Raw genomic sequence first — 24466 nt, forward strand, 5'->3', positions numbered from 1 at the left:
GTAACGCAAATGAATACAAACAAGAAATCATTTGGAACAATCGGTTTATAAAGATAAACGGAAAATCGTTTTATTATAGATCATGGGCTAATAAAGGCATTTTGAAAATAAGCGACCTCCTAAACATCCATGGCCAGTTCCTTTCGTTCGAAAACTTCAAATGCAAACATAGCGTTCGCTCTACTTTTCTCGATTATGCTGGTGTTCTTGCAGCAATCCCTAAAATTTGGAAAAGCGAAATCGTAGGTAATCTCACTAACGGCGATAACGAACGAGTTCCATCCCTTGACATCTCCTCTACAAAAAAAGCCCGTGTGATGCTTGCAGAAAGATCCTTTTCTCCCCCCATCGTTGAAATCAATCTTAGAAAACAAGGGTTGAATGTAAAGGCAGTATACGAGCTTCCTTTTAAAGTCACAGTCGAAAACAAACTGAGGAGCTTCCAATTCAAACTAATTCATAACATCATACCCACTAATCACTCTCTTTACAAAATGAATATAAAGGCTTCTCCAGAATGTGAACGCTGCCTCTTTCCGAACGAAACGCTTATTCACATGCTTTGCGAATGCCCCGACGTTAAAATCTTTTGGAAAGACATAATGATGTGGTGGAATGCTAAGCGCTCTGACAACATTAGTCCTAGGAATACTGAAATCCTGTACGGTTACAAACCTGAAACGAACACCTTCTACGCGTTAAACCATTATCTTCTTATTGCTAAATATCATGTTTTTCTTGCAAGAAACCAGTCTGAGACTCCAAATTTAAAGGTCTTTCTTGCCTTACTAGACAGCAAGATCAAATGTGAAAGACAAATAGCCATTAGAAATTCCAATTACGAAAAATATAGAGCTAAGTGGACCACTCTCAGCAACTACGATGCGTGAAGCACTTTAAGTATGAAAGTTGAGTAAGGGGAATCTTTTATTATCTCTTGTATGTGTGGGTGGGGTGCGTGTGTGTGTATGTGTGTGTGTGTTGTGTTAGCATCGTATGCAGGATGACGTAGCACGTGTATTTATTTCGTAAATTAGTTAAAAAGAATACAAGCAATGTAAGTACAATTTCTGTAATTAGGTCAAGCAATGTAATGTAATGTAGTAATAGTAGTGTAACTCAAATAGTCATGTAACGTAGTATTGTTTGTACGTGTCGTTGCTATGAATAAAAAAAAAAAAAAAGGAAAAAAAAAAAAATCTGTATAAGTTGTATGGGATTTACATAATTTTGGTCAACAGTGAAGGATGGTGAAACAGTTGACAAATCCATTACCCAGTACTGAATGGTAAACCAAGTTCAGGTTCAAGTTCATTTATTCACACTTATTCAAATTAAAAAAAATAAATAATAGTAAGTAAGAATAGAATACAAATAGAGCTAGCTTGATACCATGTTGAATTATGCATTACATTTGAAAAGTGTGTAGCAGCCAAAGGAACAAAGCTTTCAAGTTGGCCACTACTACAGTGCAGTTACTAGTGGGAGGTTGTATTTATATATAAACTAGTAACAAAGCTCTAGCTAAACTCATCTGTATTGAAGGAGGAGAGTGCATAAATAATAACAAATGTTGAAGGAAATAAGTAAATAAATAGAACTAAATGATTATTAAAAGTTATCCATTCCTGATAAAAAAAAAAGAAAAAAAAAAAAAAAAAAAAACCTCGTGTGGACGGGGTCTGAATGACAAGAATACAGCAATAATAATAATAATAATAATAATAATAATAATAATAATAATAATAATAATAATAATAATAATAATAATAATAATTGCAGTTGTTATCCGAGATATCCATTACTGCGATGACGTCACTAAAAATTACAGGTGAGATCTGACAGAGTTCTAGTAGATTTACATTATTCTCTGCCCGTTGAGGCAATATACTTGACCGTTGAGTCAAACTCTCTGTCCTTTGAGGTAAATAATTCGACCTTCGAGTCATATCGTTCTTTGTCCTTTGAGGCGAAAGATATGCTTGCAACCATGGAGTCAAAATGCAGATCGCTCGTTGAAGCTAACCGTTCACGGCTGCTGAAGTCAAATGGCTGTCTCCACTTTGAGGAAAAATCTGAGTCGTTCTCATCCGTTGGGATAATCGATTCGACCGTCGAGTCAAATTGTTCTTGAATTGTTGAGACAAAAGAAAAATTCTCGAGCAGCAGTATTAAATTGTCGTTCGCTCGTTGACGCTGAACATCATCAAAATGGTTTGTATTACTGACAGGGGGCTAGTGATCCCTGAAGAACGTATGCTTAATGGATGGAAAACGCCGAAGCAGTTTGATGCGGAATACAGATGCACAAGAGTTTTTTTTTTCATTTTTCGTGCGTATTACTCCATTGTGATGTCAGTATTTTCTTCCACCTCTAATGCAGCACTTCTTTTCACATTGAAACTCCTAGTTTACTCACATCTTTGCTTACGACATTTTAGAATGCTTTGGAGATCACTGATCTTTGTTTTCTCTCCGCTGAACGCAAAAAAGATACGCTCTTTTTTTCTTATAAGAATCTTTTTTTATAAGAAAGCTCAGCCTGAGATTAACCAAAATTTAAGAACATACTAAGAACATACGCAGGCTGCAAGTCAGTTAAGAATCTTTATTTTATATTTTTGTTGTAAGCACTGTTAGTATTGTTAGTATTGTAAGTATAGTAAGTATTGTAATAATTGCAATTAGTTTGCCTGTGTCATACTGAATAATTCATCATTCTCAATTGTTCACCAGGCTTAAAATACAGTCAACTCTCTCGTAATTGACCACCCTTGAGGTACGACTAAGTGGTCGCTTATGGGAGATGGTCGCTTACGGGAAAGATCAACAAAATAAGCCTAATATTGGATTGATTGATTGATTGATTAATTGATTACATAAAAATATTACCCTAGCAGCTGAACTTAGGCAAATAGAAGCTAATTCGTTTGATTTTTTCACATCGATTCATTCTTCTGATGAAACTTTGTACAACACTTTGGAACAGATCACTGTAACAATTCCCATTTACCTACAGATCTAATAAAAGCCATCTTCTCTGTCTGTAAATTGTTATTATCTTTCAGCGGTCCGGGGTAGCGTCATTAAAAATTGAACTTCTGAGTAATGATTTACTAACGATCATACGTGATTATGTTGGGTGGTCGCTTACCGGAAACAGAAAACAAAAGAATATGTGTAATTTCTGGCCTAAAAAGTGGTCGCGGTCCCTTAAAATTTGAGTGGTGGTCGCTTACGAGAGAGCTCTTGAAACAGTATTTAACTGAGAAACAAAACGGTTGATTACGAAGTGGTCGCTTACGGGAGGTGGTCGCTTAGGAGAAGTGGTCGCTATGAGAGAGTTGACTGTATTCCATCACATTTCCTTTCATTGCGCATATGCCACTCACTGACATTCCAATCCTAGCAGTATGCAGGATGTTTGTCCCATGAACCTAGTTTAATGGCCTTAGCTTCCACGAGTCTCCTGTAGCTCAGTGGTAGAGCATCCGAACTAGTAATCGGAAGGTCTTAGGTTCGACTCCTGGTAGGAGGACTCGGAATTTTTTTTCCGTGTTTTTCTGTGTCATTACTGAATAACATATCATTCTCAAATAAAAGATTACCGTACCAAAACGCTAGGTGAAACGGACACAATCTGATAGAGTGGCAGAGGTGACCTAATAACCGGTACAACATATCTCTTATTAAGTCGTTAGTCTAAAAAGGTTAAAATAAAATGAGCAACTGAAACCGACATATGGAAAATCTACATTTCCAGTTACAAAACTGCCATGTAATGTGGAAAACATTCTCATAAACTTTGATAAACCAATAAAACAAAAACAAACTGTACACATTTGCACACTGTAAACAAAAAAAAAAGAAAAAAAAAAAGAATATTGATTAACCTTTTTTTTTTCGTGAGAAGTATAAATAAAGGTAAAAAGAAGATAAAACTGTATTCTGATAGGACAATTAACTCAAATACTTAGGGACGTTTTTTAACTTTAAGAACACGTAAAGAACATTTTCAGGCTCAAATCGAAAAATAAATAAATAAATAAATAAAAAAATAAATAAAAGATAAGAACGTTTAGCCTCAGTCCCAAAACTAGACGTTCTTATATGAAAAAAGAGTGTATGTGTAACAGGTATATATATAATGAATAAAGGACAAATATAATCACCGTGGTCTTCCTCAGACAAAGGAATCGACATGTCCTTGATCTGATTGACGTGACATTTTTGTTTTCAAACTAAGTCAGTTAGTTTTTGTGTTCTGTCTATTTTTCCATTCGGATTCACCCTCGTTACGCTATTTCAAATTGTTACCTATAAATCAGTTCTGATTTGTCGAACCTTTGGATACACTGTTTACCATTTTTTCGTAAGGTGATGCGGGACTTCCTGGACGTCCAGGACCTAAAGGAGAGCCAGGAGAGTCCATATCTACTCCAAGGGTGACGATATCTCCTGCTTCAGTGACAGTGACTAAGCATCAGACCGCCACGTTTTACTGCTCAGCTGTTGGTAACCCAAGACCTTCGGTATCATGGAGTAAGCTGGGTGGCTCAGTCCTGGTGAACAGGAACCGTCAACAGGATAAGCTAGAGATTAAGAATGCCGCTTACAGTCACTCGGGGAGGTATGTTTGCACGGCAACAAATGTCTTGGGACAAGAGCAGAGAACTGCTGAGCTGTTTGTTGAGGGTGAGATTTAGGTAGTCTTTTGTTTCCTTTTTTTTCAATGTGTAGAAAAAGAACTTTTAAATGCTCATCAAAAACGAACTTGAACCTTTAAAAGCTATTTTCGCGTTCAAAATACCCGCTAGTTTGCTTGGGCCCCTGTCATCGTGCGAGAAGGGAAAAAAGTAAAGGGCAAGCCAATGATCTTCTTAGGCCTAGGGCTAACGTCGAATCTAAGTCGCGTCGCATTTATTAAAAATAGGTTCGACAAATAGTTGACTTAATTCCAGTGTGGTAGCAAACGTCGAACATGCGTAGACCCTAATTCACAAGTTGCACTTCATTAAAACACGGGAATGAGCACGTGTCCCCGTGCTATTCACTCGATGCGCGACTAGTTATTGCTAGGACTTGCTAGCGAATTGCCGAAATACAGTGCTCGTCGGGCCTTTCTTTGGCAATTAATTGCGAAAAATAGAAAGAGAAGACTCAAAAACTGAGCATTTATTGCAAATAGGCGATTCGCATTTCAATCATTTATATTTTAGTGTTCATGAAACACGAAAAACACATTTCCATCACGCTGTGAGATGTCAGCAATGACTTTCGATAGCTCGCCATTCCCGGTCGCGAAGTTGTCTTTGTACAGCGCATGCTCGTCAGGAGGGGAAATAGTGTTTGGCAGATGGGGGAGTCGGTCATGATTTTTGTGACGTTTGCGCAGTCTATTACATTTGAATCAATTATTTTGTAATTTCTATGATTTATGGATTGAGTTCAGCGCGTGTTTAGAACGGCGTTTGCTGTAACGCCGAACCACTGTCGCATTATCCGACTTGACAAGTCGAACTTATGATGGAGTCGAACCAATCAATTGAAGTCAAACTTAATTGCGGCAAACGTCGCACCATTCATGCGCCTATTTCACAGTTAATAGGTTCGACGAATTAAGTTCGACTAAGATTCGACGTTTGCCACAGGCCTTAGTCTGGATGCTGTACAAAAACTACAAGAGAATCGTGGGAGCTGGGGCCATTAGGTTCGACTCCTTTTGGGAGAACTTGGATTTTATTTCCCCAGTATGCCTGTAACATTGACTGAAAAATACATTTATCATATATTCACTGTTTTGCCAAATTCTATTCATTGAGAAAAGTAAGTTTTGTTGAATAGTAAGCTTAAATTAGAAGTTAATTGATTAATTTAGCTATTAGGTACCTTAGTTACGATGTATGCCAAGTGTTGTTTCTTAACAATTGTGTACTGTCATTACAGAAATAGAGCATTGTTAAGAAACAAGACACGCCGAAACTCTTTTTTCACCACTGCGACCGTTGCGAGCCGTTTCAGAAGTAGAAAGCGGTTCTACTTTTCGTGAAACTTGTCTCGCAACGGAAGTTCGAAAACGTTTCACGAGACCGACCATGTTACACGGTGCAACGCCTGCTGAAACTTGTTTCGCAGCGCCGTTGCACACATGTTTCAGCTAAAAGTTTCAACGTGTAACGGCGGCTTAACTTAAAACTGTTTACAAGTGAAATTTTCTTTCACTTTTGTTTGACGGCATGCTTTGCGTGCAGTTATATGTCAAATAACACGCTTCAGTGTCCTTATTCAGTACACGTGCCTGACTTAGTTTTTAGTGCTGCTGAAACTGAAAAAAAAAAAATAAAACGACAAAGTAGGATGATTTTCTGAGAGGGTTGTTTAAACTTGATGTTGATGTTTATCTGTTGTTGATTTGACTTAGTTCATCCCGTGTTTACCAAGATCCCTGACAGAGTAATAACAGTAAAAGAACGTTCAACTGCAAGTATTGTTTGCCAAGCTTTTGGCTCTCCGCCACCAGTTATTCAGTGGTCTAGAGGTTTCTCAGTTCCGTTGCCACAAGGGCGATCCGTGGTTGTAAGTGGTACGCTTAAAATTTCAAGATTCAGTCTTCAAGACATCGGTAGATATCAGTGTGAAGCAACTAACAAGCTGGGATCAGTTACCACGATAACCGCGTTGAATTTTGAAGAAGGTGAGAGGTACGGCCTGAAAAAATGGTCGAAAGTGACAGCAATTGATCATTCACTTATTTATTCTTTCTTCCGCAGTTCAAATATATGAATTTTATATATTCACTTTCATCTCATCACCTGTACGGGTATAATACGAATTCACAAATTCATCAGCTCCCAGTTGGCTTGATAGCTCAATTGGTAGCGCATTACACGGGTATCGCATGGGTCATGGGCCGGAATCCCGTTCCAGCCTGATTTTTTTTTCAGGCTTTCTTTCAGTCCGAACTGCTTAATAAACTGCGATGATCATTCACTTATTCAGCAATTGGTCAGTTAAATTATTTATAACCATTATATTTGTAACTTTAGTGACAATCAGATCTCAGACATAAAATCATCAACATGATCGGCAATTCACGTCATTCTGAAAGTTGATTTCTATCGAGTTTATCCAAAACTTCCGTCGTCAGATTCTTTATTGTTATTCTAACTGTTTGAACTTTATGATAACTAACCCTTGCCTTACTTTAGACCTAAATATGTAATTCTCATTCCCAGGTTCAGAACTTAACTTAGACATACACATCAAATTATTAGGGCAAAACAAACCTAATTCTTTTGAGGCAAAAAAACAAAATAATTAGTTGTTTAATAATGTCTTGCGTATTCAGTGTGCGTTCCTCTCCCTAAGGGGATTACTTAAAGTGTATATGAAGTGAAAAATAATTTTTTGGATAATTTGAAAGGCCTTTCAACGACAATTTGAAATATAGTTAATCGAGAAGACTGATCATGAAAACTTGCCATTAAAACAATGGCGCTGCAATTAATGTGGAAAAGTCGCGACCGTACACAATCCTTTGTCTTAATGTTCACACTACATATATCGAAGTTCTTTTTTAACAATCAAATACACAATACAGAGCTGAGTATGGCGTTTCGTTGCGGACATAATATCCACATCATAAAATATGAAATCGAAAACACAAACATTATTCCAAAAGGAGTAAATGAGTCCAATTGTATAAATACTAAGTCGAAAATGCTAAAGTCTATCAAAATAACAACAATTCGAGGTCGAGATATTTAAATTCGAAGTCGACAACAAGGATTGTGAGCCTGCAATCAATGCTCTCGACTTCGAATTATTTTTTCTCGACTTCGAATTTTTAATTTCTCGACTTCGTTTTCATTTTCGACTTCGAATTTTGAGGTTTTTAAAAGTTCAGTTTTCCTTGTTGTCGACTTCGAATTGAAATATCTCGACTTTGAATTGTTGTTATGTTGATAGACTTTAGCATTTTCGACTTAGTATTTATACAATTGGACTCATTTACTCCTTTTGGAATAATGTTTGTGTTTTCGATTTCATATTTTATGATGTGGATATTATGTCCGCAACGAAACGCCATAGCTGAGGTATAACATATTACATACAATATAAGTGATGCGAGAAAACAAGGCATATATACAGTAATAGCCCGTGTATAAGAACCGGGGTTTTAAGAACCTGTTAGGCTAAAATTTTCATTTTAAGCCCCCTCCACATAAGAACTTATTTAGGCTAAAATTTTAAGTTAGGTTCTTATCAGTGGAGTTGCTGTGAAAGTGTATAGGTAGAAACTGCTGAATTAAGATCATCATCTATTTAAGAGTAACTTGACATAACTTTTTTTTCTTTCAAGCTTAAGTACCATGTTGTATGTCTATTGTGTTTGCCATTATACTGTATTATGAGATGATATTTATAATATATATATATATATATATATATATATATATAGTACATTCAGATAAAATTCATTTGAAAATATAAGAACCTATTTTAAGAACCTTGGTAGCCTAAATTTGCTTTAAGTACCATTTATATAAGAACCTATTTAGGCTAAATTGAAAAATTCAGGTTCTTATACGCGGGCTATTACTGTACTACACTGTTAACTACATGTAACAAAGCTTACAATGAATCTCATTTAAAGAATTCAAACTATTAAGCTACAAAAAAAAAAAAGCTATACAAACAATAACATTGAAATTAGTTGTCAATTTAAGAATCTGGCCGATATTTCGTAAAAAGAGCTGCATTTGATTGAGCTGAATGCTATGTATTTTTCTGTTTCAATCTTTTGATGTAATAACGCTTTAAAATCATCAAAAAGAACATTGACTCTACTTATTGCTTTACAATAGATTAGGTATTTACCAATAACAATAAGATGGTTTAGGGCTGAACAAGAGGACTAATTGTTCAAGATGCCGTACATGATTTCTTTCCTGCCTAGAGTTAGAGTTTCTTTGGAAATGCACTGGTACCAACCAGTGAAGTCGGAACAGAAGGAAACAGCAATAGGACAGGATACAAATAAATGAGTGACTGTTTGCTCCACATTTGTGCAATAGGGACAGAAAGGATCCTCGACTTTTTCCTTTTTTTGAAGAACAGCTTTTGTGTAAAGTATGTTGTGAAATATTTTATACTAAAACTTGGAAAGTTTTTTTTCTTTTGGGGCAACAAACGCTATAGAATAAATTTTCTGACATTCTTCCTTACTGAATCCCATTTTCATTAGCTTTTTCTCTGCCGTTGGCGGATTAGAACCTTGGTTTTCGACCAGTACCTTGTTTATTGTTTTGCAAGACATCTTATCAATGGTAAGTAAATTAGTCGTATTAGTTTGATTTTCTTCTTTTAAATAACTCTTCCACTTTCCCAGTATTATAGAAGTGAGGCCAAAGTACTGCAGAAAGTTGCATGAGAACTCATGAAAAGATAGAAGCCGGGTTTTGTTTTCACCCATAAAGCTCGAGAGTTTAGTGACACCAGCTTGGTGCCTACTTTCATAGTACACGGACACGTTATTGGTTTTTACAAAACTATTGTTCCAAATGATCTGATCAAGTACGTCTTTCTTTGTTTCAGGAATCACGTTATTAATTTCTTGCTAATGTAGAATTATTTCATAATAAAAAACGGGCATTTAGAGTCAAATATTTAACGTTGTAATTACAATAAAACAGCAGTGTTCCACCTACATTTGAGAGCAGACGTAAAGGAATGACCTTTCACGGTTGATTACCTTCTGAGCAGAAACGTTTTACCCAACATATTTTTAGTGCTTTAGCAAACAAAGTAAAGTCTATCATATTTAGGCCGCCGTTTTCCTTGTCTTTCATCGAGGTGTTTTTTTTTAATCTTCGGGATTTTGTAATTCCATGTAAAGTCAAAGATTAGTTTGTTAACTCCAGCTGCGAAAGAGGCTGGTGTACTCAACACCCTACAGACAAAAGTAACCTTCGAAATTGCTATAGATTTCACTATCTGAATTCGGCCGTTGACTGATATGTCTCGTGCTGACCAAATATTCAGGAGTTTTCTTAAAGAATCTAGTCGATCAAAAAAATTCTTTTTGGCTGCGACTTTTTCGTCATCAGAGAAGTATACTCCGATCCTAGTGCATAGATTGGTTCTTCATTTATTCTTAAACTTTGGAACGTGTCTTTTCGATGGCGTAGAGACCCTAACCAGAACAATTCTGATTTCGACTGATTTATTTTTAATCCAGAGCAGATTTCGAACTGGGAAAGTAAACTGAATAGGTAACTTAGAGATTCGGCATCTTCAAGAAAGGCTATGGTGTCATCTGCGTACTGAGAGAGCTTCAACATATTTCTTTCATCAATTTTAATACCTTTTATTTCTTTTGAACTTCTTATGGCATTACCCAGGATTTCAATTCCGATGACGAACAAGGTGCCTGATAAAGGACAACCTTGTCTGACGCCTCTCCCCTAATTGAAGTGTCTTGTGGCGTGTCCGTTATTTAAAACGCAACTAGAAATGTTGCTGTAAATTACTCTAATCCATTGCCGTAACTGTGGGCCAAAGTTGAATACTTCTAAGCACTTCTGGAGATAATTCCATTCAAGAAAGTCGAACCCTTTTTCAAAGTCGAGAAAAACAGCTAGACCAGGGATGTTATGAGTTTTTGTAAATGACATAATGTCGGAAATCGTTCTAATACTTTCTCCAATATACCTACCTTTGATCGACATAGCCTGTTTGGCTTTCATTAATAACTTTAGGGAGTTCAGAACTTTTTCGATTCCATGTGCATGGCTTTTGTGGGGATTTTATATTCAACATTAAGAAGGGAGACTGGCCTCCAATTTTTTTTGATATTGCAAGTTTTGGTCTTTCTTCGGTATCAATGAAATAATTGCTAGCCGTTGGGAGATCGTTAGAAGGCCATTTTCAAAGCCGTAATTAAAACTGTCAACCATAAACGGTGCGACCGCATTCCAGAAGGATCTGTAAAATTCGATTGTGAAACCATCAGAGCCTGGCGTCTTGTTGTTTTGGGACTTATTAAGCGCTTCGGAGCATTCCTTTATCGTTAGTAAGCCTTCGCAACTTTCAGCTTCTTCGTTACCTAACTTTTTCAAATGCGGAGACTCGAAAAAATGTTTGAAATCGTTTCGTTCGGGATTAGTATTTTTCGAAAGATGTATTTCTCTGTAGAATCTTTCTTCTTCATCCAGTATTCCTTTTGGATCGCACTGAACAGAGCCATCATCTTTTGTCAATGAAGTTATGTGTTTTTTCCTGTGATTTCTTTTTTCCAAGTTTAAAAAAATATTTATTGTTCTTTTCACCGAATTCATACCAGCATGCTCTGTTCTGCACTATTGCGCCCTGGGTTTTTCGTGCAATTATTTTTCCCAGCTTCTTCACTGGAGTGTGATCTGATTTTCTCTTGCAATTCATTGAATATTTGTGTTAACTTTTTTTCTTCATCGCGTTGTTGCAATGCTTTTCTTCAGTTTCGAAAAGGCTATACTCGCTGCTCTAATTTCCATTTTGATTAATTCCCAGAGAAGTCCTTTATCAGTTACATCGTCGGATACTTTAAAACGAATTCACGTATTTTTGCTGTAATTAAGGCCCAGTTCAGACGCCGAACTTTTCATGAGCCGAACTTATTCAAATTAAGGTCGCCCCAAATCACGAAAATCCCGCCTTTTGATTCAGACGCCGAATTTAATTTGCCGAACTTAATTTACTTGAAGCAAAACCAATCGACATGTCAGCGTTGTTTTTTATTTTTTTATTTTTTCAGTATTTGAAATACGTTAAAATAATTTATGCATTAGGTTCGGCTCATGAAAAGTTCGGCGTCTGAATCAAAGCCGTTCCAAAGCCGAAATTCCCGGCTGAGCCAGGCGGGAAGAACGGCTGAGCCGTTCCAAATTGACACAGCCGTTCTCAATTGATTCAGACGCCGAACTTTTCATGTACTTAAGGCCCGGTTCATACGTCGAACTTTGCATGAGCCGAACCTAATACTTGTTAAGGTCGACCCAAATAATTAAGTTCGGCAGTTGATTCAGACGTCGAACCTAACTGAAGTCGAACTTAATTAAAGCTAAAGTGAGAAAGTAGATTTTCGTGGTCAGCGGCTGTTGTTTTTACTCAACAAGATTCAAAATGGCGGGAAAGATGAATTCTGACATGGAAGAGCTTGATTGGTAAAATAATAAAGACAGACCAAACACGGCTCCTACTGGTCGAGATAGGAAGAATATAACCTTCAAAGCTAATTTGCTCTACGAGTACGTCTTTCAAAGATCTCCCTTTTCTGTACGAAAGTAAGGAAGGGTCTTTGTAGATCTCCCTTAGCAGAGACTGATTTTCTATCAAGTGTCATTTACCAAGAGCCATAATCAGGAATGGACACCGTAACGAGATGCCATTTTGACTTGTGGGCTTGTCCTCATGTGTCCAGTCGTGTTTTGAACTTTCCATAAATTTCCCTGTACTTTTTCTTGCGAACTATTTTTAGTAGCAGCTCACGGCTGGTTCGCTATACAGAAAAATGTATGGAAAGTTCAAAACACGACTGGACGCTTTCTGTCACAGCTACATCCCTCCAATTTTGTCCTTAAAATCCTTTTCCTAGTGCCAAAAGTTTCCAATTCATGAATTTTTCAGAAGCGATGTTTTATGGAAATTATTTGACATCGCATTTCCATACAAACACTGTTATTTCAAGCCTGTTTGCCTACCCGTCAAAATGGCGTCGAAAACCGTGATAAGGCCAAAAGTCTGGACCTCGCTTAGCTTCTTTCTTGCAGTGTGTTAAGACTAGGCTTATCGCAGAATGCATCGCGTAGAATGGCTATTGTTCTTGTGACATTTACTTCCAGTTATATAGGTCTGCCATGACGCTTGTTATTATTCATAGATGCCCAAAAGGAGCTTATTCATTGGTTGTTATGAACGCGCGGTAATGCTCATTTGTCTGATGGAGGCAGCGAACAAAACAATGCAACCAGTGCACTATTGTTACCCTTTGTTTCGATGACCACAAACCGCTTTGAATAAACTCAGCCCACTTTTGTTTTCTGGTTTGTTCCGCGACTGATTCGCACACCGATGTATAATTATAAGTTTTCCCTTTCGTTACGTCGAAAGTGAACTTAAGACCCCAACACTAGAAACAAAGCGCATTTTATGGTGCTGTAAATAAATTCGGTATTTTGCTGTATGCAGTTTGCGCGCGCGGAAGCGACCAAGAAGTATAAAGAACTCTTTCGATTCTGTTTTCGGATCTTTGTGACTTTCGTGTTACCAAAACAGCGGGTAATTTAACGACAGTTGCCATTTGCACGAACGCACAATCGCTGGGAACATTATTTGTCAGCTAACGTAGCGATCGTTATCCTGATAGTCGATTTGATCTCGGCGAATCCAATCGAATTGTTTAGTAATCGAACCCAAGCAAACACCAATCTTTCCGGTACCGAACGGTCGATTATCAAGCTCAACGTTGGAGTTAATCTTTTAAACTGTGTTTTATACATCCAATTTTAATATTTTGTTCAATCCAACTTCAACCACTCATAAAATAAAGTAGTCACTTCTGTCTCATTCACCAACCAGTGTTCCCGCCAAAACAACCTGAGCCAGCCAGCACCAAAGGCCAGTGTGGTTAGACTATGATCATGTGCATATCAGTTTGCTAAACAAGATGGCGAAGCATTGAAGACCATATTTACTGTAATGTTCGTTCGCTTTTCTTTTAAAAGTAGTGGATTCGATCGAGTTATGAAAATGTCTGAAAAGAGCTCCCGATCACTGACGTTTTCCATGTGTGTATTTATTGCGCGATCTGATCGGCTGTTTGAATGAACAAGCTGGTAAACTCGGTTTTAAAATGCGCGGCTATTGTTAATGATTTTCCGACTGAATGGTTTTATGAATAAGTAATTATTTAGTCTTGGCAACCATTGTTATTCAGTCGAAGGCTTAAAACAATAGCTCACTCGCTCAAGACGCGCCATTTTCAAACGAGAATCCAACCAGCAGTTTTCAAACTTAAAAGGACAGTGGTTCCCGATGACCAATTTGTAAACTTTTAACAGATTCTTGTCAAGAGAAGATCAATTTTCCATAAACCGTGCGTAGGTTTTCTAAAATCAGTATACTTTTTTAGAAATTTGCTTTTGAAAACGGCCTCCATACAAAAGAAGGCCAATTTTCCCTTATTTTCAAGTGCAAAAGGACAGCCCTTCCACTTAATCAATCTTCTTTATTTTAGTCTTAAAATATAGTTACAACATTCCTCTTCAAAATGCCGCGCGTAGGTTTTTAGGTTAATCGTTTTAGAAAGCATGAAAGCGAGTTTTATCAACGCTACCGGGCCAATTTTCGCCCTTTCTTCTCATATTCGGGGCTTTTCAGAGCGCGTATTTCCGCTTCGATGATCATGAATAGTTAATGAATGTCACAGCATTCTGCCCTATGATCTGAAAATACATTAGGGAATATTTTAATAGCCTTCAAGGACGATCGAATATCTTTAGATAGCAAGAAGTAATCTTGTCTGCATTGAATTTCATTGACGGATTGTTCCAAGTGTTCCCTGCGCACTGGGATTTTTAATTTGCCTTGTATCAACAAGATCATAGTTTTAAGTTGTTAATTTCCTAGATAACGTTTTTCATATGTTCAACTGCTCGACCTCCTCGTTTATCCCAGTCATTCATCGGACAGTTAAAGTCACCACCTATCAAACTTAAGAGTGGCTGCCTGTAAGGATCGACAATTTGCCATCAACGACCAATTTGGCGAATCGCTCATATTCGGTCCAAAAATACCCTTTGCTGAACTATTTTCAAAAATCATATTTAAAAGTTCCAGCGACTTTTTAATTTTGAGAGATTCGCAAAAATTTGAAAATTCGGTCAAAGTGCGGTTTTTCGGCTAACTGAAGGTTCAAAATAAGGTGCGCGGACGAAGCACTGCCAAATGCTTAAAATAACTTCAAATGAAGTAAAACTTTACACAAATTATGAACAACTATTCTTGTTTATTATTCACTACTAAACATTTTTAAATCTATTCATTTTGTGATTCTAGCGAGCACTTTAAAACCACCTTTCTAGAGCGCTAAAAATAGCGGCGAAATATACTCCGTAAAGGCTGGTTTCCATATGATGATCGCAATAAGGTCTGCGATCGTCTGCGATCATATGGAAACTACTTCTGCGATCCTGCGATCGCGATCGCAGAAGATAGAACCATGCTCTATCTAAAGGCTGGTTTCCATATGATCGCAGACGATTGCAGACCTTATTGCGATCTGCGATCTGCGATTCGCGATCATATGGAAACCAGCCGTAAAAACTAAAATCTTACTTTAAGACGTTTTTTACACTTAATTCTGGTGCTGTGGTAAGACAGCGCATAAATCTCATTTGAAGACGATTCATTTTAGGATAAGACGACTTTCTTCTTATTTATACGATGATGGCGTCTTTGATTAATGCGCCGATCAAATCGAAACTTCAACATTCCCCCCCCCCCCGGGCAAACCCCGGGCATCTGACTATTTTCTGTGCCCGGGAGTGGGGAATTTGACTGGGTAAGGCCTTCCCGGGGTGGGGAGTTTGACCTTGCCAGGGTGGGGTGGGGAAAATTGAACCGGAAGTGTCAGGTTTCAAATCGCTTTTTTTTTGGGGGGGGGGGGGGGGCGCCGAAGTTGCTAACAGCTATAAACACGTGTTTGGACGAGATGGAGCATTACAAAAAAAGCTTACAAGTAAAGGTCTTCAAAAGTGAGAGTGCTTAAATATTAATTACTTTTATAGATTGTATATAAACGATGTAGATTTTTTATACAATGAGTCAAGCTGCGGCTTTGTCCCGCAGTGAATAGTGAAAGAAATAAACACTGTCGAATGAAAACCCGCTTTGGCTTAAATTGCAGAATATCCTGGCACTCGAACAAACGTAGCCGGCTAACTAATTAATATGTATTTCTAGTTCTTTAAACGATGTAGTTTTTTATGCAATGAGTCAAGCTGCGCCTTTCTCCCGCATTTGCGTCTGCAGAGGTTTTTAGAATAGCCATAAAACAGCAGTGAACAGTTAAAGAAAAAAAAACATTGTCGAATGAAAAACCGCCGCTTTGGCTTAAACTGCAGAACACCCTGTCATTCGAACAGCTACGTAGGCGGCTAACTCATTTTAAATTTCTCGTTAAACAACCTTTGCCGTGTTTCGGAGTTAGAACAGCTTACATTTGCTGATTGACATTGTCCGACTCGTTAAAGTTGTGGTTTTTGTAGTAACTCATGACAGGAGCCGACAACGATTGTTCTTTACCCGTCTCTAGGAGGGGCATTTGACAGACAAATCCGACGATAAGGTGGGGCATTTGAACACCATTTTGGCCCGAGGGGGCGGGAATTTGAACGATCCAATCTTCAAAAGTTCAAATGCCCGGGGTTTGCCCGGGGGGGGGGGGGGTGGGGATGTTGAAGTTTCGAGTTGATCGGCGCATAAGATGATTTTTTCTTAGATTCAAAGTGCTGTGCTTAGTCATATTTTCATCTTAACTCAAGATTTGAACAATCTTATTCTAGATGCTTTAGAATCTCAATTTAAGCTTAAGTTTCGAAGCAAGGTATAAATCTTACTGCAACGGTCACTACATTCAAAAACTGACAGGGAGCGTCTAATACCATTAAGCTTGAACTTGAGATATGGAGCAACGAAAACACAACGAATTTCAATCCATAGTACTTTATTACACCAAATCTAATTAAAATGGGACAACTTATCGAAATCAGCTTACCGTAAATTCACCGGAAAACAGAGGCCGGGCCGCGGCCAATAACTACTGTTTTGTTGGTCTTAAAGTCCTTTAAATCATAGAGACCTCTAATAGCAGGAATTGCAGATTGTCACTACACTCATTCCTCTGATCGGTGATGCAGTAGAATTTTTGGACTCATCTTTGGTTTTCAAAAAAAAGCGACAGTTATTTCTTCATTTCCATTTTCAATCTTCTGTCTCGCGCATGCCGTCAAATTCGCGTAAGTTACCACGTTTACCGGGGCTTTAGCCCGTATTTTATGTCCAGATGTCTTGTTATTTGAATATTGAAGTTGTTGTCTCGAAATTCTTGTAAATTCTCCACTTTCCGCTGCTTGGTCATGAGGAGTACATTAAATCAGCTTGTCCTAAACAAGGTGAGAGTTTGTGTTTGATCAAAGCTCCAGACTCCGTGTCTGCAGAGTTTGGATCAAAATCAACCAATCAGAAAAGAAGTCCTGTTTCCTATGAGGTCGGCATTTTTTAAATGAACCAATCAGGAAGGGCTTCCCAAAATTTGGATCCTTTTGTGTTGGAATTTTCTATTTCTTCTTTTACGCTCATCGCTGCGAATTGCCAGTAAAGTCAATCAGTTTGACAAAGTCAGGTTGGGCGGTTTTATCACATGAACAACGCCGCGATCGGCGAAAAAAAATCGCCAGGTGTGTCCGCATCAATCGGTGGCGAAAATCACTTGCGATTTTCGCTGGCGATCAAATTCGCTGCGATCGTCGTATAAAATGCCAGGTGTGTCGACAGCTTTAGACCTATTGTATCTTACGTAGGATGGCAGTATCTTATAGCCTGCTTAGGCGTCTTAAAATTTTCACTAGACCAAAAAAAGTCTTAAAATAAGGACCCCATCGACTCAGATTAATATAATTAAGACTGGTCTTTCTTAGAGTAAGATGCCTCAATGTTGATTAAGATAAGCGCTTCTCAAATGAAGACGATTTAAAGACAATATTTAAGACGATCTTTTATCGTATATACTAACTGAGACTCCGATAGTCTTCATTTAAGATCTCCTGTGTTAAAATAAGATGATCACCGTCTCAATTTAATGTGGTGGTGGTCTTGCATAAGACGGGAAACGTAAGGCAAAATCTTAGTTTACGATTTTAGTTTTTACGGAGTAGATAATATTTAGCGGCACAAAAGTGTTTCTGGTACCTCAGTTTTCGATAATTTTACTTTACAGCCTTGACATATAGTTATTAAACATTCACCTTGCCAAGTTTCAAGCTCGGACTCGCAACGCTTCCCTCTGAGAAAATCGGAAAACTTTTGCAATCTGTTCGGCTGAAATGACACAGGATTATTGACAAAATGGAAGCTAATTAACTCGAATTAGGCCAAAATCCGAAAAAAATAGACTTAAGTCCTGTTATTTTACACTTTGACCTTGAAGATATGTCCACTATCATGCAAACAACGGTCACAGAAGTGTTATGGCCTCTCGAAAGTCTAAACTTGAAATGAAAATCCGTGCTCTTTTACTTCACAAAAAATAAGCACATACCCAAAACCATGAATCCACTTTTGATTCGACACCACTGAAACCATACAACTATTACAAGCATCAGATGCCAATTGAATCCACATCGTTTTTCTTCATAGTCAGTAGCACCTGCTTTCCTAATCTTCGGGTTGAAAATAGTTGCTCGAGCTTAGAATCGCGTTTGCAGCAAACGACAAAGCGTGAGATTCCGCGTTTATGTTTTCGAAAAAAAAGTACATAGATGAGAATAGTGGAAATATTTGTTGCCTTTGATGATACTGCAAACAACTCAATTTTTCTGCAAAATTGAAGACATTGAGCGAGAAACGTAGGATAAATATAGTCACGCGGTCATGTTAGCCGCAGTCGAGATTGCAATCTTTCTACGTCACGCAACACCAAACCATCGGGTTGGGTACTGACATTATCTAAACCATACTCATTTAATTACTTCATGCAATCAACCTTAGTAACATCTAAACTAAATCAAGCAAGATACTGTACGAAACGACTAGTGTGGGTGAGACTGGAATTTATATTTCTGAGTGGGGAAGGAAGGTAGGTAAGTTTTTGTGTAAGAATTTTTCACCAAACTGACAACTACGTAGAAATCTTTTAAATCTATGTAGGATTTTTTTTCTTGTCATAAATTGCGGCTAAAGAGGTTTCGCTTTTCTTTTAGAAATTGGCCATCCTCCCGAAACTCTGAAAAAATATAATATCCATCCCTAGATCCATATATCAGGGGGATCGGTAGGGGGGTTGAGCCCTTCCCCCCACCCCCAGAATTTTTGGAAGTGTAAAAAAAAAAAAACAACAACAACAATGTGTCAAAAAATAACTTATTAAAAAACAGAAAAGATAATGTGCAACAATTAATCTTGACTTATCCAGTTTCGAATTCACCGAGACCGCTGGATAAAAAGACAAAGGACGCATTTACGCGGAGTTTTCCACAATCTGAAGTAAAATATTCACAAATACCAGTGAGAAGATGAACTTTTAACAATTCCGTGTATTGTTTCATTTTAGGATTCAGCAATTTCTTTCTAAAATTTGTGAATATTTTGCTTTAGGTTGAGGCTAACCCTGTATAAATGTGTCTTTTTATCTAGCCGTCTTCAGGGGCATGTGGTAAAATATGGACTGGAGTGGAGTGGACTGGATTTGTAAAACATGGACTGGATTGGTAAAACGTGGATTGGTAAAACGTGGATTGGTAAAAGATGGATTGGTAAAAGGTGGATTGGTAAAACAATAAATGAAACAATAAACTTTATTTTGTTTGCAGATCCCTTTCTTTCTCTTTTTATCTTGATTATCCATACAGTGATCCGATCAAACAATGTCAATGGTATACATTCCAAATAATTCATTCTTTACTTTTACTGTTAATTCACTTCAACATTAACTGTAACGAAATCATAATAAGCAATAATTTCCTAGTTTTCTTTATATTGTATCAGAACGTAAATGCAATATTTCTGCATTAGTTTTACAATAATGTCCAAACGTTCGGCCTAGTAACGAAACAACAGAACTGAGACTGGGAGATGTTGTTTATTTATTACCATTTTATAACATTTGAATTTATCAGCTTTTTTCATGAAATGGTTTCGAATTTATTTTTTGATGGCGTGACAGTGAAAACCACTGATACATGCATCCATAAAAAGTACGGCTGGAATGAATGTTTTGACCTTCGACCAATTTAATTTTGCATAATTTAAATTTTGGCGCGAAAGCTTCACGGCGCGCTCGTGATCGAGATGGCAGTTTTCAAGCTTCCATCTCTTTCTATTAAAAAGCGAAGACGGCAGTTTTCTTTGCCAGAGTTTAGATGGAATACAATATGCGAGGTTTAGTCTGACGGAAACTAACGCGCGCGGCTTTATTAGATTGGATCATAGTCGTTATCGAGATATATATGTAAATATTAAGCAAGTAATGAACAACGTTTGTTAAAAGCGTTTCTATCACAGGTTTTTTTTGCGCCTGCAAGAGGTGACGATTACGATGTTAAAAAAAATTGATGCAAAAAAATCGCGCGAACTTTAGTTCACAGCTACTAAGCTGAAGAGTATAACGGTTTTTTATATCACCTGTCGAATCAGGGGAGCATCATCATGTATTAGGTTTTTCATCATCTTGTATTTAAGGTTTAGCGAGGTGACCAGCGTCACATTTACATTTATTGTTGCTGTTGTTTCGTTACTAGGCCGAACGTTTGGACATTATTGTAAAACTTTTGTTGATTCAAAAGTGTTAACAGTGTTTCTTTTGTTGTTGTTGTTGTCGTTGAACTAATGCGGAAATATTACATTTACGTTCTGATACAATATAAAGAAAACTAGGAAATTATTGCTTATTATGATTTCGTTACAGTTAATGTTGAAGTGAATTAATAGTGAAAGTAAAGAATGAATTATTTGGAATGTATACCATTGACATTGTTTGATCGGATCACTGTATGGATAATCAAGATAAAAAGAGAAAGAAAGGGATCTGCAAACAAAATAAAGTTTATTGTTTCATTTATTGTTTTACCAATCCACCTTTTACCAATCCACTTTTTACCAATCCATCTTTTACCAATCCACGTTTTACCAATCCACGTTTTACCAATCCACGTTTTACCAATCCAGTCCATATTTTACAAATCCAGTCCACTCCACTCCAGTCCATGTTTTACCACATGCCGTCTTTAGGACTATTTTTACGCTGCAAGTACCTTTTCACAACCTTTAATAATTTGTTTTTAGTGACAGTTTCCTCCGCTAACGTTTGGTTTTTATACATAGCAACAAAGGCATTCCTTCCTTGTGAATCGGAAATAAGAACCAAAATCCTTATGACCGATATGTTTTTGTTAGTAGGGAGTTAAAGATAAGACGACGGTGATGGTAGCGAAAACATTATCTATAAGGAGAATATTCGCGTTTCTTTAAACTTCATCGCGATAATTCCAGCTCGCTATCTTATAGATAAATATATTTTATTTTAGGCTAACTCTCCTGCGGACGGATTCTTACTGCCCAATAACTAAGTTTACTGTAATCAAGTGAGATGGAAAACAAACACAGGAAGCCTTTATGTTTGTGCTATTGCAAAAGTACTTACCAGCTCTAGGTAACAGCAACTTCATTTTAGTTCAGTCCTATGCTGAATTCGGTACTGAGTTTAAGACTCGCTAAGTGCCTTGTGATATCTTTCGTACAATCCTTGAGAGTGACACATTCAAAATGACCAGGGTAATCACTAAATTGTCCGCACAGATTAGTCTGACTGAGTAGCGTACTATAGCTGCAAAAAGCCATTACTCACACATTACTTTGAAGACGCCGAAGAATAATCAACCTGGACTCGGTTGATCTCCTTCGAAAAACTAATTGAAAAAGTGCAAAGAAATTAAACCCAATATATAAGCATCCTAGGATGTTCTGGAAACCTGTTTTTAGTAACACTACATCATTGATTGCTAACTCCGGGCAATGACAGACATTTAGATTCTAAAACTAATCTGGAGTGTTTGGACAATGACGTAAGTGTTCTGGAATGTTCTAGATGAATTGATTAGAAGATACAGCGGTCATTTCCGATGTTCAGTTTTTGTCAACGGTGGGATAATCAGTGTGAAAACGTACTCCGTAAAAACTAAAATCTTAAACTAAGATTTTACCTTACGTTTCCCGTCTTATGCAAGACCACCACCACATTAAATTGAGACGGTGATCATCTTATTTTAACACAGGAGATCTTAAATGAAGACTATCTTTGTCTCAGTTAGTATATAAGATAAAAGATCGTCTTAAATATTGTCTTTAAATCGTCTTCATTTGAGAAGCGCTTATCTTAATCAACATTGAGGCATCTTACTTTAAGAAAGACTAGTCTTAATTATATTAATCTGAGTCGATGGGGTCCTTATTTTAAGACGTTTTTTGGTCTTGTGGAAATTTTAAGACGCCGAAGCAGGCTATAAGATACTGCCATCCTACGTAAGATGCAATACGCCTTAAGCTGGCGACACACCTGGGCATTTTATACGACGATCGCAGCGAATTTGATCGCCAGCGAAAATCGCAAGTGATTTTCGCCACCGATTGATGCGGACACACCTGGCGATTTTTTTTTCGCCGAACGCGGCGTTGTTCATGTGATAAAACCGCCCAACCTGACTGATTGACTTTACTGGCAATTCGCAGCGATGAGCGTAAAAAAATCGCGGAATTTAATCGCCGATATCTGACATGCTAGATATCGGCAATTTAATACGCCGATCTCTACTCTCACCATTTTAGTTCGCGGTAAAAAAAAAATAAATATATACAAAAAGGCTAATTCGGAAGAAATAGAAAACGCCATTTTTCGCGCGGTCCTTGCACGGAAACAGCACGGAAACGCTTGCTACGCGCGCAGGCTACAACACAAAAGGATCCAAATTTTGCAAAGCCCTTCCTGATTGGTTCATTTAAAAATTGCCGACCTCATAGGAAACAGGACTTCTTTTCTGATTGGTTGATTTTGATCCAAACTCTGCAGACACGGAGTCTGGAGGTTTGATCCATCGCAAAATCTCACCTTGTTTAGAACAAGCTGATTTACCGTAATATACTCCTTATGATCAAGCAGCGGAAAGTGGAGAATTTACAAGAATTTCGAGGCAGCAACTTCAATATTCAAATAACAAGACATCTGGACATAAAATACGGGCTAAAGCCCCGGTAAACGTGGTAACTTACACGAATTTGACGGCATGCGCGAAACAGAAGATTGAAAATGGAAATGAAGAAGTTACTGTCGCTTTTTATTGAAAACCAAAGATGAGTCCAAAAATTCTACTGCATCACCGATCAGAGGAATGAGTGTAGTGACAATCTGCAATTCCTGCTATTAGAGGTCTCTATGATTTAAAGGACTTTAAGACCAACAAAACAGTAGTTATTGGCCGCGGCTCGGCCTCTGTTTTCCGGTGAATTTACGGTAAGCTGATTTCGATAAGTTGTCTCATTTAAATTAGATTTGGTGTAATAAAGTGCTATGGATTGAAATTCGTTGTGTTTTCGTTGCTCCATATATCATGTTCAAGCTTAATGGTATTAAACGCTCTCTGTCAGTTTTAATGTAGTGACCGTTGCAGTTAGATTTATACCTTGCTTCGAAACTTAAATCAGTTGAGATTCTAAAGCATCTAGAATAAGATTGTTCAAATCTTGAGTTAAGAGGAAAATATGACTTACCACAGCACTTTGAATCTAAGAAAAAATCATCTTAATCTAAGACGCCATCATCGTATAAATAAGACGAAAGTCGTCTTATCCTAAGATGAATCGTCTTCAAATGAGATTTACGCGCTGTCTTACCACAGCACCAGAATTAAGTGTAAAAAACGTCTTAAAGTAAGATTTTAGTTTTTACGGAGTAGTATAGGTGATATCTGCAGCTACTCAGTTTTCGAATTCTGAAACAGTTTCTGGTATAGTTAGCTTGAACTAGGGGTTGCGTGACACGTCACTGAAGTTTTGAAAGACCTTTTGAACGGATGCTCAATGGTCTTGGATGCGTGTGCTGTGAGAAAATGGATTCAATTAATAACCTTTGCTGATTAAGCAAATGTATGGCATTTGTAGAAACTTAGTGGTGCAGCATTAAAGGGGAAAGAACAGAAAGAACGGGTATGTTTTATCTAACTCTACCAATAATCAATGCTAAATGCGAGTGTGTATTTGTTTTACTTTCTACTGAGACGGGAGTTATCAGTTTTGAAATTGCTACAAATATTATAAAACAGCTAGGCGTTTCTTTTTCCCTGAACAGGGATATTTATTCATGAATAAATCTCTTGTCATCCTGACGTCTTGAGGAATCGGCAAATTGTTTGTTTATTTTTAATTTATCTTACTTTTCAAATTAGACGCGTATGACTTTAAGCGCTTGCTCACAGTCATTTTCAGCTCGGTAAAGTAAAATACACTGTATGGCTCAAAATGTAAGCTTATTTCGTGTCCTAACGAATAAAGACGTTTCTTTAAGACTTTAATTAAGACCCCTAAAAATTCACTGCGTTTGTTTCCTTTGAAATGTAAGCCCAATGTAAGCAATACTTGTCGACAACAGTTTGCAATTAGG

The 24466-nt window shown here is 37.4% G+C and overlaps 1 protein-coding gene across 1 annotated transcript in view; it reads left to right on the forward strand.

The window, feature by feature from the left end:
• Nucleotides 1-24466, forward strand: part of LOC146483412 (uncharacterized) — a 68121-nt gene that overhangs the window by 23327 nt on the left and 20328 nt on the right. The window contains exons 3-4 of the mRNA XM_085105663.1: nt 4378-4695; nt 6422-6694. Of these exons, the coding sequence (XP_084961789.1) occupies nt 4378-4695; nt 6422-6694 (591 nt within the window). The remainder of the gene's footprint in view (nt 1-4377; nt 4696-6421; nt 6695-24466) is intronic.

Source organism: Pavona decussata, unplaced genomic scaffold, assembly GCF_977016875.1.
Source record: "Pavona decussata unplaced genomic scaffold, jaPavDecu1.1 SCAFFOLD_38, whole genome shotgun sequence".
Taxonomy (NCBI): domain Eukaryota; kingdom Metazoa; phylum Cnidaria; class Anthozoa; order Scleractinia; family Agariciidae; genus Pavona; species Pavona decussata.